Source organism: Colletotrichum chrysophilum (genome assembly GCF_026319265.1).
Source record: "Colletotrichum chrysophilum strain AFK26 chromosome Unknown scaffold_27, whole genome shotgun sequence".
NCBI classification, from domain to species: domain Eukaryota; kingdom Fungi; phylum Ascomycota; class Sordariomycetes; order Glomerellales; family Glomerellaceae; genus Colletotrichum; species Colletotrichum chrysophilum.
Window position 1 is genome coordinate 269,229 of NW_026517314.1, and position 16,569 is coordinate 285,797.

At 53.4% G+C, this 16,569-nt stretch overlaps 2 protein-coding genes and 1 non-coding gene across 3 annotated transcripts; 2 read left to right on the forward strand and 1 right to left on the reverse strand.

The window, feature by feature from the left end:
* Window positions 1–5,784: 5,784 nt before the first annotated feature.
* On the forward strand, window positions 5,785–7,788 carry COL26b_004482 (uncharacterized protein; the record flags this gene model as incomplete). Its single annotated transcript, XM_053177358.1, has 1 exon — window positions 5,785–7,788. One exon carries the CDS (start codon window positions 5,785–5,787, stop codon window positions 7,786–7,788), a length of 2,004 nt encoding a protein of 667 aa, XP_053038717.1.
* A 3,872-nt stretch (window positions 7,789–11,660) lies between these two features.
* Window positions 11,661–11,733, reverse strand: COL26b_004483. Its single transcript has one exon. It is a non-coding gene; the product is annotated as a tRNA-Lys (tRNA).
* A 1,820-nt stretch (window positions 11,734–13,553) lies between these two features.
* Window positions 13,554–15,087, forward strand: COL26b_004484 (uncharacterized protein; the record flags this gene model as incomplete). Its single annotated transcript, XM_053177359.1, has 4 exons — window positions 13,554–13,739; window positions 14,103–14,233; window positions 14,477–14,611; window positions 14,664–15,087. 4 exons carry the CDS (start codon window positions 13,554–13,556, stop codon window positions 15,085–15,087), a joined length of 876 nt encoding a protein of 291 aa, XP_053038718.1.
* Window positions 15,088–16,569: the final 1,482 nt, after the last annotated feature.

Consider the following 16,569-nt stretch of genomic DNA (forward strand, 5'->3'; position numbering starts at 1 on the left):
CAACGGTTAGGCAGTTACACATGATCCGGGGTTGCGGCGCTGCAGAGACCATTCGGGAGACTTTCTCATAGCACAGATAACCGATCAATCATCATATCAAAAACGAAAAAAAAAAAAAAAAAACCTCAAGCGTTGACCTAAAGACCTGAGAAACTGCGTATCCCTGCCCGGGATCCTGGCCATCCCGATTCCCCGCCGATGTTTTTCCTTTGGGAACAGACGGGAACAGGAACAGACCGGCCAGGGGCCAGGGCCCTGGACGATGCAGCTCTCAGCTTGACTCGAGTTCTTTCGGATTTCTTGTAGTTCCTGCTCCAAGTCCCAGCACAGCCTGCTCCACGGCCCCGATATCCCAAGGGTGTGGACCAGGCCACCACGCAGCAGCGGGCGGGCTAACCAGTTGCATCAGTTCTGTATTGTGTTGTCTACGGATAGCTGAATTTTCGCCGCCGTTGGCTCAGCAGTTGGAAGTCTTTTCTGCGGCGCATGCCAGAAAACACGCTACAACGCGCTGTGTGTGGTGCGGTGCCCTTAGTGTGCACATCTTGGACGCCACTTTCGACGACAACGCACACCAATGCCGCCGCAGGCTTGCAGCCCAGCGCCATGTAACTCTCCTCGCGGCGCCTCACCTTACACATCGGACAGTCTCCGACCGGCTCACGCCTTGGCCTTGGACTATGCAGTTTTGACGTTGTTTGTCCCATGAAGAGGACCCGGCGTTTACCACCCGTCGCTGCGTCCGGCCTGGGATCTGATTTTCTGGAACCGGGACTTTAACAATCGCCCCGTCCAACCTCTCAAAGGCCAAAATCAACTTGGTGCTTGCGGGGTTGTGGCTCACACTGACCTCTGCCTGCCACTTGTCACCCACGGCAAGACGAACGTTGCGCCAATTCGGTTTACCAGCGTTCCCCTCGCCAGCCATGGCTTATTCTTAGCACTGTCGTCTCTGGCCTTCCTCTTTCGTGCCGTTGGGTGCGTTTGATCGGCTCCTTGATGGGAAGAAGACAGGACGACAGACCATCTCCAGGCGCATTCAAGCTCGCCCACACACCCTTGCAAGGATGTCTTTTGCAGTGCTGATCTGTCCCGCCCCGGGCTACTGGGTGTGTGGGATCACTGGCCCGTCGTCTTTCTACACCGTCGTCACTACTCACTCCAGGGCACCAGCCTAACCTACCTACCCCACGGCACCGCGTGGGCATACCGGTAGAAGTTTATCAAAACAGAAATTTTGCCCGTCAGTGTATCCGTATGCTTTATTACCACGAGGGTATTGCTCTCTGGGCCACGCAACGCCTCGCCCCTTGGTTGAGTACCACAGCCACTTCTCTCCAGTCAGTCTGGGAACTTCCGGCAGTACAACCCCATCATACTTGTTTTGCATTGGGCTTCCACAGATATTGCTCGTCAACTATAGAGTACTCCTTGCGCTCAATATCTGTCCTGCGTCTTCCATTGGAGATCACCGTTCATGCCCACCTTAATACGACCGTCATATCACATCTGTCTTCATGCTCATCGCCCACCCCTGAATCGTTCTGGGCTTTCCTTTTATACATACCGACTTCAATCTTGACTTCCAGGACCAGCTCACTTCTTTTGGTTTTGCCAAGACCAGTCCCATCTAGCACCGACAGATTGGACCGGCTCAGGCCGTGGTTGATCAATAACACAGGTGGTTCAACGACTGTCTGCGTCATCAAATGCGGATTCCTCTCCGCACAAAATATCTAGTTACTCCTTTTTGTCGCCGACCATAATCGTCACTTCCTGGAAACGATTCTATTGCATCCTACTCCGAACATAGCCGAAGCCAGGCGGCTGACACCCTCCTTCAAAGACACCCGAAAACAGGTCACGAATCAAAGTGTTTCGAACAGTGATTGCGCCCCAATTCCGGGTCTTGTCCCCCTTCTCAGGCCGTCCAACTGCAGCAGAGGTCCGTCACAGTCCTTGAGTAGTGACTGCGCTCGCCGGCTGGGCCTGTCAAACCCCGGCCAAGAAACGTGTTAGCGGCCGTTGGAAAGAAGCCCATTTGTCGCCATTCTGCGGTTCCGTCGGCTTTAGGCCTGTCAAACTCGTCACATTCCACCCTGCCATTGACACCGGCTGGCTCTTCGAACCCTTGCAACATCATCACGTCTGTTGCGTGGCCAGTGGACCGTGTTCTTTTGCGGCAACGTGCAGATTCCCGCCCCTGCGAAAACAGTCCCCGCCAATCTCAACCCCTAGCCAACAGCCCGGAGAGCAGCCTCGAATCGGTCAACGGATACTGGAGAAACGCAACAAGCACACCAAGGCGCTGTAAGAACCCTGCTCTGGGTGCTGACTTTCCTTCCCACACAGGGTTTGGCGACGCCATCCTACGCCACGCGTTTGAGAAAGCTGCGAGCAACGTTCGCTTGTCCCTTGCTGAAGCCCTGTCTGCACCAGTCTATCGACACCTTCCGGAGAGATAAAACGTCAATCGGGCTTTCGGTTCTGCCACCGAAATATGCTTATTGCCCGTTGGTCTCAGCAGTGAACAAGACACGTGCTTGGCCGTTGCAGAAAGGTCGAGAACCAGCCGCTACCCGACAGACCGCACACGACATACACACAGAGCATAGCTTGGTGGCTGAGAAAGAATCTGTTGAGACGTTGACAGACACGGGCTCGCACATTGTCTGCAAGCAGAGGGTGAACTCTTTTCTGAGGGTTTCGCCGAGACATCCTTGGACTAAGAAGGTACGTGGATGTCACTGTTTCGTTTTCCCCTGTCCCATGCCTTGATCAATCGAAATATCGTCCCCTTTATCAACTGAGCAGAAGCACCTCAATATCGTACGTCGCTCCAGATATTGGTTAAGTGCCCTCTGTTATAACCGGCTAGTACGCAATGCCACGGACATTACCCTTATGCCAGATTTTATGACAAGATCGGGTCGCGGTTACGTGGTCAGGGCCATGCTTGTCGGCCGTCGTCAAACCAATCAACCCGCTGCGGCCATTGGCAGCGAAAAAGCCCCGAAGATCATTCTTCGATAGCTCCCGACGAACGGCTTAGCGGCCCCTTCTCATTAAGCGCACGTCCTCCGCCCGGGCGGGCTGTAGTCGGCTCGTCTGTCGGCTGTCCAGTCGTCTCAAGCCCGGTAGAGGAACTGGACGCAGGGCAAGCAGAAGCAAGACACGAAAACCAACATGGCAGAGAAGACTCAGGCAACTGACCTGGACCAAAGCTGGTCCATCTGCAAGTTGCTGCGAATACTGCTGGAAGGATTCTGGATGCACATCATGTCCTAAAATAGGCCCTCAGCCCACAGCGCCAGAAGTCAGTGGCACAACCCGAGAGAATGCCGGCCAACTCCCAACAGCAACAAGTCTCCTGCAATAAAGTGCAGAAGTGGAAGAGCTTCATGTGCGGAGTCTGCAGGTTCTTCCCCTAGCAAGAGTCAACCGAACCAACGACGGGCACCCAACTCCCATCCATACATCCTATGAAGAGTGTCTGTACATCCATCCATCCACACTCTTTTGCATACACACACCCACACCCACATGCACACACACACTTTCTCTCTCTTTGTCTCCCTCTCTTTCTCTCTCTCGTCACGCCTGAACTCTTTCCCGCCCTCAGTCAACATCCACGTCAGGCAAACCCCCCCTTTCCTTTCCCCAGGCCTAGATGTCGAAGCTGCATGACTGATTACCCTCCCACAATTCGGGGCGCATTATTACCTCTTCTGCATCGTGGGCGGCCTTGGGCGACTGGATCTGTGGTAACGTGTGTGCCCTTTTCCTGGCCCACCATTCACGAAATCCCCGATGAAAGGAGCGCAAACCGCGTGGTCCCTTCAGATCATAGAACACAAGTCATATCAACGCAAGCCAACCCAACCAACTTGTCAAGCCCCTTTAAGATGACCCCTGTCTAGGGGAGCAGCAGTTGTGGCCATGTTCTCCTCCCCTGTTTCCTGCGCAAAAAAGTTGAGGACCAGCACCCTGGCCAAGTCCAAGTGGGCTTGTCGACGGGAAATGTCAGTGAGTCGCGGCACGGCGACCTTATTCTCGAAGCTGTTGCCGATTCGCCATCATGAATCCTGGGCTGGGTGTCGACGCTTGACCACAGGGATCATGGGACTTCCTGGTGACTTGTCCGAGGTTCCTGGGTCCCTCGCCCTCTTGAACCAGGACCCTGGCACCCCGGCAGCGCCCACTCTCCGGTCGACACACGTTAGTTACTTTGGTTGATGAGCATCTTCCACAGCCCTGTTCGTCCTCCTTGCTTCCTGTGCTAGTGCTAGCAGGGATGCCGTCGAGCCCTCCACCACTCCAGATAATATTTCCGATTCTGCTTCCACGCGCGGAGAGCCCCGGATCCAGACCTGATGCCTCGATGGCACCGCAAACCATCGTCACTAAACCCCCGGTGCTTGTATTGTACCCGTCGAGTGACATAGCGACCTAAGCAGCGCTACTGTACCTTGCCTTGCCTTGCCTTAGCCTCCCTTGTCTTTCTACCCTACCCGCTTTCTCTTTACTCCGACCAGACGCACTCCCCATTTCTGCCACCATCCCGAGAAGCCACATCTTGTCATTCTTTACACCTCTTTACCCTCCGCCCATCTCGAACTGTTGGTTGCTTCTTCCTCCTGTCTTTTGTTCAAGAGTTAAGCCGTTCCTCACTGTCATCTTCCTTCGTGGTTGACTCGTGGCTTGATTCTGAACAACACCATTCTCCTCAAAGACGGCTACTCAGACGGATCTTGGAGAGCATCCCGCTAATCCAAGTCCTGCGTACCAGATATCGTTTGGTAGCACCCAATTCTACAGCGGGTTGACACAGCACAACAGCCGTATTCCACGCTCATCTTTGCCGTACTGCAGTTTTGCGGCCGAGGTCAGACAAGCAAACCGCCGGAGTCGTGGGTCTAGCCTGTCTCGAGTTACACAGGACAGCTGCAGCAACACGCGTTCTCGCCAGCATCGTCGAAGAGGACGGCAGTACGCCTGTTGCCCGGACGCGCGAAGACAAAAACCAAATCTGGTTGACCTGTGTTGCTGAGTGAGCCGCAACTTCACACCGGCGAACAGCATTATCGTGCTCGTGACTGGCTCCGGGTCTAGTTTCTAGTCCCCGTGCCAACTTCCGAGTTCACTTATACCAACCAGACTCTCTCGTCTCGCCAACCCGACACATCCGTCTGTATGTTCGTGGAGCGCCGCCTTCCTCTTGCTCATCATCTTGGGGAGCCCGTGGAGACTCCTCTGAACCAGTCGCGCGAGTACTGGTCATTTGAACAGCGCTCCGCAATGGCTGCATCGTCGCACAACCCGTATCCACGATCCCCCAATCCTTCCACAAGGTCGTACGACTCCTCTTCGGTTTCATCTGCGACCTCACCTAAGCAGCCATCTCAGTACCTTCCCAGAGGCTTGATGAATACAGGACCGAGGACAACGGCGGCGCCGCCGCCACAACCCATTGGCATCCCGCCCTTGCCACCCGTCAACCAGAGCGCCTTCACTCCGTATACGCCAGTGACTGCGGGCTCGATCATGGGACGCGATTCACTTCCCTCGGCGGAGTCGGTAGCGAGCACACCAGGCCCTTCTACAGCTTCGCTGCCGCCCATTTCGCAGGCGCAGAAGAGAGCGTACAGGCAGAGGAGGAAAGACCCCAGTTGTGACGCATGCAGGGAGAGAAAGGTTAAGTGTGATGCCACAGAGACGACGAGCTGTTCGGAATGTTCCAGCCGCAACGTCAAATGCCAGTTCACGAAAGAAACCAACCGTAGAATGTCATCGATCAAGCAGGTACAAGACCTCGAGAAGCAGCTGGAACGCCTGAGACGAGAAAATGGCAGCATGAGGCGGATGCTTCAGGAGAGAGATGGTGCGATGGACGTTGATCCGGATGGTCTTGAGGAACTCCCCCTACAACTCCCCGAGATTGGTACCGAACCGAAGCGGAGGAAACGACCTGCCCCGATGCATGACCTGGCGAGAGCGAGGTCCAACATGCGCATCTTCTCTCGCGGAATCTGGAAGCCTCCGGCGCAGTATCGTCAAGCGCCGACGACACCTTTGTTTGATCCGCAGAGGCCTGAATTGCCCCCGAGGCAGACGACTGACCAGCTGCTGCACGCCTACTATGGCTCAGCCCATACCATGTTTCCCATCCTACACTGGCCAACCTTTCAAACTGGAGTCGACGATCTCTACAGGATGGGAAACACGAAATCGGTACAGCCGGCGTGGCTCTCCACGTTTTTCTCTGCGTTGGCACTAGGAAGTCTCTTCAGCTCGGACCCCCATTCACACCGGGCCTATCGAGCCGCGGAGCTCCTCGAAGTCGCCCGGGGCATGATCGACCCCTGGAATAACGACTACGTTCTCGACAATGTACGGGCCTTGGTGCTTGTAATTCTGTGCTTGAACGAAATGAACCAAAAGTCTGCCGCCTGGACGTGGCTAGGCACCGCAGTGCGAGCTGGTCAGGATCTCGGCCTCTACTCAGAATCCGGACCGTGGCCAGTCATCGAAGGCGAGATGCGCCGACGAGTTTGGTGGACGATATACATCCTGGACCGTAGCTTAGCGCTCGATCTTGGCCGCCCTGTCCTGATTGACGATTCGGACTGCGATGTTTCCCTTCCCGCTGGCGTTGACGATCACTACATCCACGAAGGCGGTATTATGGTGCCACCGGGCCGAGAACCCCTCAACCATTCGCTCCTAGCTCTGATCAACGTTATCAGATCGTACTCGTCCCTGATCAAGACATTGGCGGCCCCAGCTGTGGCCCCGACCAGACTCGCAACGTTCGATCAGCACTTTGTGTCGTGCCTTCGAGCCTTCCCACCCGTTTGCGACACTTCAAGCACAGGGCAGATCTCTCCTCACCTCCTGACACCCTTCACCTACCTGCTCCACGCTCGTCTCGTGTTGCACCGCCACAACCTCGCTCCGACCTGCCCTCCCGACGTTCGCCTCGCTGCTATGGAGCAGTGCACTCACACAGCTCTTGAAACAGCTTCCCTCCTCTCGCGCGCTACCCCGAACCTTGCGGATGGTGCAACAGCACTTCTCACCACGCACACGTTCCGATGTGCGCTCTTCCTCTTGCTGGCGGGGTACTGGGACCACGCAACGACATGCCTGCGCGCTCTCGCCTCCATCGACGCAAGGCGCGACGTCGCGATTCCCTGTGGAAGATTCCTCGCCTTCTTCGTCTCAGCACTTGGCACCAAGCGCAGCGAGTATGCCTCCTTCGTTGCTCGCACGACGCCGCCGAAGCCCTTCGCCCCGCCCCCTCCGCCTCAGGGCCGACCTGGCCCTACCCCTCTGCAAGAGGCCCTTCTCCACGACGAAGAGCTCCTGGCGTATGTCAGCGCTGACTTGCAGGCCGCACCGGACGCTGCTTGGATCTGGGCTGGCGGGGAGCGCGAAGCCATCCTTTCTCCCACATCGCCGGGGTCCATCACTGCCTCCGGCGGTGCCAGCAGTGGTCTGTTCAGTGCGGAGCAACGTACCGGCCTGAGCGACGAAGAGATGAAGGAATGGGGTGGATGGGAACGTCTTGAGGCAGCCATCCGCGGGCTGGCCTCCGGTAATACGACGCCCACCCCAACTTCCGCAACTTGGTCTTCGGCGTTGCCCGCGGGAATCAAGTCGGAGGGCACGCCTGCCCCTGCACTGCCGAGCATCATACCCGCCAGCGAGGGAAGCAGCAGCAATAGCCCGACGGCGAGCGCAAAGGGTCGGCCGCAGGACAGGCTGAGCATCGCGAACATCATCTAGAGAGACTACTCAGCCTGGCGCCGTACGATCCCTGAGCGACCCGTCCTGTGGATGGTGTACCGATTTTCCCAGGGAATACCGCTACGGAGCCATACATGATCTTTTCCTGATGTCTTTTCGCAGTACCAATACCCAGGCAACAACAAAATCATGACCGTTCACGAACGTCACGGAAATGACCAGATTCGGAAACCGCGTAAGGATACGACGGTTTCCCAGAACAGTCTTTGCGATTGTCAAGTCGACTGGAGCCATCAATCCGGCTCCACTGTACGATAATGTGTTGATCAGGCTATAGACGTCGTCTTTGCCGTTTCATCTCTCTTCTTTTTTTTCTTATTATTCCACAGTCATTTTTTGCCAAAAATTTCCTTTCTCTACCACCGCATCCAGAGCGGGCGTAGCCATACAGGGCCCCCCTCAAACCATTCGTTAACACCTTAATGTCTGCACTAAAACACCGGGCGGGGGAAGCAGTGGAAGCGGGGAACGGAGGCGGCAGGGTCTCTCGTGTTTTGGCATTTCCCTTTGTATCTCTTGGCCTGGTTCGCTGGAAGACCAGGTCCGGGTGAAAGGAGTTTTTACCAAAAGCCTTGGTGGGACATTGGTGGACAGGCGGGGAAAAAGTAAAGGCAGGCGGGAAGTCGTCCAGTGCCTTGGCAACTTCAAAAGGCTCCAACGTTTGTCGAATTGGTCATTTTAATCAACCGTGGGAGACGGGGGCAGAGGAAGAGGCCGGGCCTTTTTTTCTTTTGTGGGTGGACGCCAGTGCAAAGAGGATGATGGCTGGAAAGTCGGTTTTTTCTTGATTTGCTGTCTTTGTTTGGGGAATATTGTCTATATGGGGGGTTGGGCTGACTGGACGTCGAAATCATCTTTTCTATGTTTGGAACCATTTTTTTCTTTTTTTTTTTGTCGCAACTGCGGAATTTTGCACTACGCAAAAAAGTTGCATTACCTACATGCACATAGGTTATGTACAAACGAAGCGGATTTTTACGGCTGGCCAGCGAGGCACGGAACTCGCTGGTATTTTCCAGACCACGATGACAATCTTTTGTTTTTTGGAACTGTCCTTGTGTGATTTCTTTGTCTTGAGATCTACTGACTAGGAAAATTTGGTTGAAATCATTACAATTGGGATGGGCGCGATGGAGTGTACACAACGACATCTCTGAGAGCACAAACTCTACGTAAAGGCGCATTTTGCAGGAACAACAAGCTCTCGATGGCTTCAACTCAACCGGATTCAACACCAAGCAAACGATTAACGCAATCAAAAGCCGCACGATTTCGGGCGTCCAGCAAGGCCAGCCCGCCGCAAACGCTCCGGACACCGCCCTTCGCCTCTTCGCGCTCATCTCGCACTTACCCAGTTGACACAAACCTCGTCACACCAGCCCAGCAGCCAGGCCCCCAGACGCCAAACGGAACTACCGAACAACGCTACGACTGGATATCGTGATGGGCACGTAAATTGCCTCAAAACACTCGTTTCTCTGCTCTGTCGCCAGATGTGCTTGTGATGCTTGCTGCGCCTACCAAGGTAGTGAAGCGAGTCGATGGCTTCCAAAAGCTTCGAGAGAAACGTCGCAATGTTGGTTTTGGAAACGTCAAACGGCACGATGGCCCCCAGGTTCAGACACAAGATGGAGAGAGAAACCGCGCCAACACGGTCCCCTCCCCACGTTTGGCGTCGTGTTTCTCGTCTGCTGGGGGAGTTGGTTGGATGCCACTGGGACAGCGCAGCATAGCATAGCCAGCTTTCCCTTTCAGCGGGGTGGTGGTGGTTGGCGATCTCACTGTTTGGTAACTGGTACCGATGACCTGCCTCCCGTTGGGGGCTACGGTACGGCCCCATCAGTAAGGTATGGCGTTAGCCCCAATCTTCTGTGAGGAGGGGAGCTGTTTGAGGTGGTATGGTGATCCAAGACCCTGAGATGTGATCTCTGCATTGGGCAGCGTGGTGTGGCCAGGGAACTTCCCTCCCCCCCCTAAGGAAGAACTAGAACGCAGATGATAACCAAAAGGTTCGAACGCACTGCCACCGCCGAATGTAGGTTACCACACTCCACACACCACCCTTTCCCTCCTGAACGTCCGCCCATTCCTGACTAGCTGGAGAGTCTCAAGAGGCTACGGAACGTAGAAGATGCGTGTCACACATGCTGCAAGGATCTTTGGGCTAGCGGCAACGGGCTGAACCTTGGTGAGAGGGCCACCACCCAAATGATTTGCGAACTGGCCTTGTCGGTTATCGTGGACGGACACAGCCTTGTTGTAATTACTTGATGGTGTGGGGACTTGGTGAGAAAACAAGCTTATCGCTGTCATCGATTCTCTCTGCTCGCCCCCCTTGTTCTTGGCTGTGTGGGCGATGATCTGCTCAGTCAAAATCTCTGATGTAGACCGTTTCGGGTGCGGGATTGGGACGATTTAGTGACGGGTTTGACGGGATGATGTGATACGGGGTGGTCTGGCCAACTAGCGCCAACTCAACACAGCCCTTTCTTGGTTTCCTTTTTCTTCTTTTTCTACCTACTGGTTCGTGATCGAGACGTTGACACAGAGTAGTTGGTCCGTGATGGGGTTTCTGTTGCAAGTTTTGGGCGTTTGGCTGTTGTGACCTTCTGGAACCCCCGTCCCTCCCCGGCCTCCATCGAAAGGTCCTCTCGACGGACCGTGACAAGATTGTTTTAGATGGTTGTCATGTCAAAGTGTCAGCGGCGTCTGTGGGCAAAGTGGGTAAAATCGGAGAATTCTTTCTTCATCGTTTTGCTTTTCTGCCTTTTTTTTTTTTTTTTCTGCCCTTGGTGGTTGGCGCGTGCTGGAAAACGAAAACGACGGCACGGCTTTGGAGTAGAGGAGGGATAAGCACAGGGAAAGTCGGGGACCGCCCGGCCGGCATCCCGGGTCTTGGCTCCTTACCCCTCCCCCCTTTCGCCTAACGTGGTCGGGCTTTGGCCCCCCGCCGCATCTTGGCTGGAAGCCGCATCGGCACGCGGCGGCCGGGTACATCTTGGCCCTCCCACTAAGATACCTATCCTTCGTTCAAGGTTCCGGCGTTCCTCTCTTCGCGCACCATCGCCAGGGATTTGTGCGCTCTGGGCTATCGATTGTGACTGCCCTCCCAGGGATCATGGGCTTCTCCGTTTCGGAAGGGGGACTAGAAGGGATGCTCCCCGAGGGTTGACGTCGGAGTTTAGACTGCGATGCGTGGTGTTGAGGGTTGCCGGTCAGGACGCTCGCCGTGGGAAGGGCTCAGCGGTAGGAGTGGGAGGCCGGGGGCGCGGCCCGGCTGCGCTTGCTTGCTCCATCGACTAGAGACCGGTGTGTCCCTTGGCGATGAGGTTGTAATGTGTCAACACTGTGGCGCGTTCCAAGGCTTTTTGGCCGTCGTGTGAGGCACGCTGTGATTGAAGAGGGTTGACAAATACCGTCGATGAGAGGGGGCTTACTGAGAGGGGATGCTGGTGAGGTGGACTTTGGTGTAAGCCGGGTACGCGTCGCGAACCTTGGATGCGGTTTCCAGAGACTGGGAACAAGAAGGGTTCGGAGATTTCATCAGACAAAATGTGGTCTGACGTGCCGCGTAGTAAGATGCCTGCAGGCTGGAGAGCGTGGCGATGCAGACTCTGATGATGGCTCCACTGAGGAGTGTGTAAGTGAGGTTCGGAAGACGCGCCACCGTGATACAACGAGATGAACAGATCTACGGCAGACCAAGATGAACAAAGTTGCGAGTTACCATGGCTCTTCACTCATCATCAACCATGCGCATGAAAGCGATCAATGCTGGTCAGTCAATGCTACAAAAAATCGAAAAAGAAGAACCCGACGGATTGGACCGAGTCAATCGTGGTGAGGATTTGAGCCTCACGCGGGGGTCGAACCCGCAACCTTGAGATTAAGAGTCTCACGCTCTACCGATTGAGCTAGCAAGGCGGGTCTGATTATTAATCAAACTCAAAATTTGGCGGTGGATGGAGCCTGGATTTTGGTGGCCGCGTTCCGTAGAGTGGTGGTTGACAATTGAGCCTGTCTTTTATCTAGCGAATATCATCACATCTTTTGCTCCGATTTTCTTCTTTATCCGTTTCCTTTAGGTATTTCTGAGGTTGCAAGCGTTGAGGCTGTTTTTTTTCCGGGAGTGTTTTCACAGGTAATGAGGGGGTATAGATCTCGATATCAATCCATCCTCGTCTTGGATGGACTGCCTGTGCTAAGAGTGAAAACTCTGGTGAATCAAGTTATACATATCAGCCCTTTTCCTTTTATTTTCATGGATATTCTTAGATACTTCACCTTATGAAGAACTCGTGAGACATTAAGACCAGTATAAACTTACTTTGAGCAGTAGACTTGCTACTTGTAAAGACAGTGAGGAATTGAATGGACTGCTGATACAACCGAAACTGATCAAAGGCTAAGCTGAGTGTTGGTACAGCGCGGTCTCACATCCATGGATAATAGCTGACTCTCTTCAAGACTCTTCTCGGTCGCCATTGTGTATCAGCTTCTGCTGTAGCATTGCCCATAGTGTCAACCTGACAGCAAATTCTAAGCATAAGCGCCATATTGCTTTCTGGACACCCTTTCATTTGGGTCCGACTTAGCCAAAACCTCGATTTCATATGATGTTAATAGGTTGATGGGCCAGTGCATCTCTCGGTAACGCCATCTCTTGACTGCGAAGTCCAACAGTTGTCTAGACCCTAGGGATGCTGGTAAAATGTTCTTATGTCGAGCGGTGTTTCCCGGTCCGATACAGGTTGGGAAGTGTTTGTGTTGGAACAGAGCTGGTGCATCAAGAATCTGGACAACAGAGCTCCCATGTAGGCTGCTCGCTAGTTCCCCCTTGCCAGGCAAACCCCCAAGGATACATGAGACTATTCCCGGGAAAGAAAGGAAACGATGATGAGGGGCGTATAAAGCACGTCAATACAGTCGCCGGGCCAGTTTCGTCACGGAACAATGGGGTAGGTTTAGATTCAAGGATACAGACGGCTGACGACTGCTTCCTTTGGGCATTTGGATTCATTTCTAGGATTCAATATCGACCCATCTTAGCGATAGTGTGGGAAGACATAGAGTTGAAATGCCAAGGCTAAGCCTCTCATTTATTGGTAATCGCTTACATTCAGGTCGTTGGCTTATCAGTCGCTTTGGTGTTACAGAGCGCAAGTCCGCAAGTTCATATCATGGCTTGGAGACATAAGCCGGAAGCTAGCAATAAGTTTAGATTCGCTTGGTAATTCCTCACACTGTTTCTTCTCGTTTTGGCCTTCAGCGAGGAACCAGGGGTGCAGCCTGAGCTGATTTGTGCATGTTCATTCGGTGAAGAAGACCGGGGATCGCGCGACAGCTCGTTTCTCATTCGCCGAAATTGATGAACGCATCGGGGAGCCCGGAACGGCCCCACTACAGTCACATTGACGGACCGTTGATTAGCTCCCGACCCCAGGCAAGGACGAGGTTTGAATATCAAATGGGGAAACTTGGACGTCTTTGTGCATACCGAGCCTGCACAATCAACCTCTCTTGCACCAACAACGGGTCACCAGCTCGTGAAGAAATGTTGGCGCCGGCGGTACAAATGGCCCCCCCAAGTGTCTGGGTCCAACCGCCCACTCGCCGTACCCCTCTTCCTGGGCTTCTCTGCGTTCATCTCTCAGTCGTGCTGGAGAATATTTCCGTCACATTCGACCCAGTGCCAAACTGTCGGTAATCTGAGTCTGCAATCGTTTCTTGGACCAAAGATCAACATGGCCGACTCGTCAAAGGCCCCACGTTCGCCAACGGGTTCACCTCCGGCGGAGAAGACGACGTCCCCTGAAAGATCCAAGACTGCATCCCCGAAGTCCAAGACTGCGTCTCCAGCGACGCCCGGTTCACCCGAGGCTGTTGCTCCCCAAGTTGATAATAATATGGAAGTTGACAACACGACCGGTGTATGTTGAATACTTGGCGTCAATCCGTTTATTATCCATGTTCTAACATTGGCACTAGGCTGCTACCATTGTAACCGACGATCAATTGTAAGAAAGCTCAGTTTTACGCTGTGGCCTGAGGTTGATGTTTTAGATCGGCATACACTGCATCTGTTACTTCGAGTGTTCTTGACTATCCAACGGAGCATGGTAGACGATACCATGCGTTTCGCGCCGGAGGTAAGACTTCACAATCGAGACAGCTGACTTGGGATTACTGCTGACGCTAGCATAGCCTACTATGGCCCGAATGACGAGGTAATTACCATATCCCGGCCACTCACAATATTCCCAAGACATCAAAGATAGCTGACGAAATGCTAGAGAGAATTGGATCGCCTCGATTTTCTATCTGCGCTTATTGTCAAGACCGTTGGGAAGCTCTACTATGCACCTCTGGAGCAAGACAAGACCAACCGAATTCTTGACATTGGCACCGGAACCGGAATCTGTCTGTACCTTTCCTGACTCGTGGAATCCAGGTCTGAGACTGACATGATATGACACAGGGGCAATCGAAGTGGCGGAGTTCTTCCCTAACGCGGAGGTGAGCCATAATCAAGCTTACACAAGTGTTGAGTCTCAGCTGACAGTGTGTCTGACAGATCATTGGAAATGACTTGAGTGCTACTCAGGAGACTTGGTATTTGAGGCCATCCCTTCGAGTCGCAATGAATCAGCCCACTGACCAATATCAGGGTCCCGCCGAACGTCAAGTTCGAAGTCGACGATGTCGAGAGTCCGTGGGTTGGGAGATCATACGACTACATTTTCTGCCGCTCCATGGCGGGCGCTATTGCAGATTGGCCGAAATTAGTCAACAACATCTTTGCGTGAGTTTCTGCTGAGATACCTATGGATGTAGTAGTCTCACATTTTCTGCAGAAACACCAACCCGGGCGGCTGGGCCGAATTCCAAGACTGGGACCTTCTGTACCGGTCGGATGACGGCTCATATAATGAGAAGCACCAGACGCATCAAATGCTGAACATGTTCTTCGACGCGTGTAAGATCATCGGTCGCGAGGCGCGGCCGGGTCCCCTGATTCCTCAATGGCTCGAGGGCGCCGGCTTTGTCAACATCGTCCATCACAGATACCCGATACCCGTTGGACCGTGGGCTAGGGACCCCCACTACAAAGACATCGGGATGATGAACTTACACCAAGTGCTCGATGGCCTCGAGGCCTTCAACCTGAGACTTTTCACCGGGGTTCTTGGCTGGACCGAGACGGAGGTCCAGATGCTCCTTGCACAGTGTCGCAAGGAATTGAAGACGGGTGCATTTCATGCGTACATAAACTTGTGAGTGCTTCATCTAAACTGAATTTGGTGGGCAATGCTGATACAAGATGCACACAGCCATGTTGTGTATGCTCAGAAACCAAAGCCTGAAGCAGCAAAGTAACGAAAGCAATGCTAGCGGTCAGCATCTTTCTTTCGCATTGCGCTTCACAGTAGAAATATCTGGCACCATGTTGATCAAGAAAACGTTAAAGGACGTAATGTTAAAGCAGGAGTGCCTTTCCGAAAACTTATCCGTGAACTTGATAGTGTTGATTAATAGTGATGCGGGACAGGAGCGAGGAGTCTGTGTGCTTTGGACACCGCCAACTCGCTTACAGGCGCCTGAATGAGCGTATTAAATATTTTCTCTCATGTACTGAATTCCCTGGCCCGGCTTTCAACGAAAGTGGGTTTCTTCGATAACTGGGTGACAACTACTCCATGTTATTTCTCCCGTGCCAAGCAACAAGCAGGCTGTAGTCACGGCTGACCTGCGTTGTTGGAGTTCTATCACTCTGTGCCCTCCACTCGGACTGGAGACACCGATCTGAAGAGGAAACAAACCCCGCAGCCTGTACTGATTTACGCAGTATGCATTTGTCGAAGAATATTGGGGATAAATCATCGAGACGAATCCTATTGGAAGTCTGGTCCCACATTGGCAGACGTTGATCAGCTATGCACCCTGGACACTATCAGTACTGTGTGTTGGATTAGGAAAATGCTTCGTGCATCTGCATGCTGGGCATGTACGCATCGTGCGCCAACAATAGGTTAACAGACCTCAATGGTCGGTTGAAACCCACTGCAGAATACTATATTTATCTGAACCAAACCCCTCCGTTGGTTTCCTCTTCCCAACTTTCTCCTCACTTGTCTTGGCAGGTTCTGAGAGTATCTTCTATTCCTCCAAAGCCTTCCATTTTGACGCTGTCGTATTGCTAAGTCTTGCCAGTCGCACCAAATATGGCTGACACAATCAAATCACCGCGTCCCGTGGAGACTTCTTCGCCATCTAAGGCATCTCTTTCAACGACAGAAGCAACTTCTCCGAAGCCAAAAGCTGCCTCTCCAAAATCTATAACATCAGAAACTGCCTCACATACTGTGCCAGGCTCGACGGCAGCCACTGCGGAGCAAGGCGCTGACGAAATTGCGACTGCTCCTGTTGCCCCGCAAGTTCCAATCGAGGTTGATGAACGCGTCGGTATTTTCTTTTCCAGAGCCAATGATAATGTCTCTAATGGCACTTTTAGATCAATGAAAATGATCCGATTCCGGACGATCAATTGTACAGTTGACCATGCTTCTTGATTCCGATTTCCGCTCATTATTCAGATCTGTTTCCGCGTACACGAAATCGCTAAGCTCAAGCGTGGTTGATTACCCCACTGAATATGGACGCCGTTACCATGCCTTTCGCCACGGTGGTAAGTCGAATGTGGTTGAAAATTCAACTTGATTCCTAACCGCGTCCCAGCATACTATGGCCCGAACGATGAGG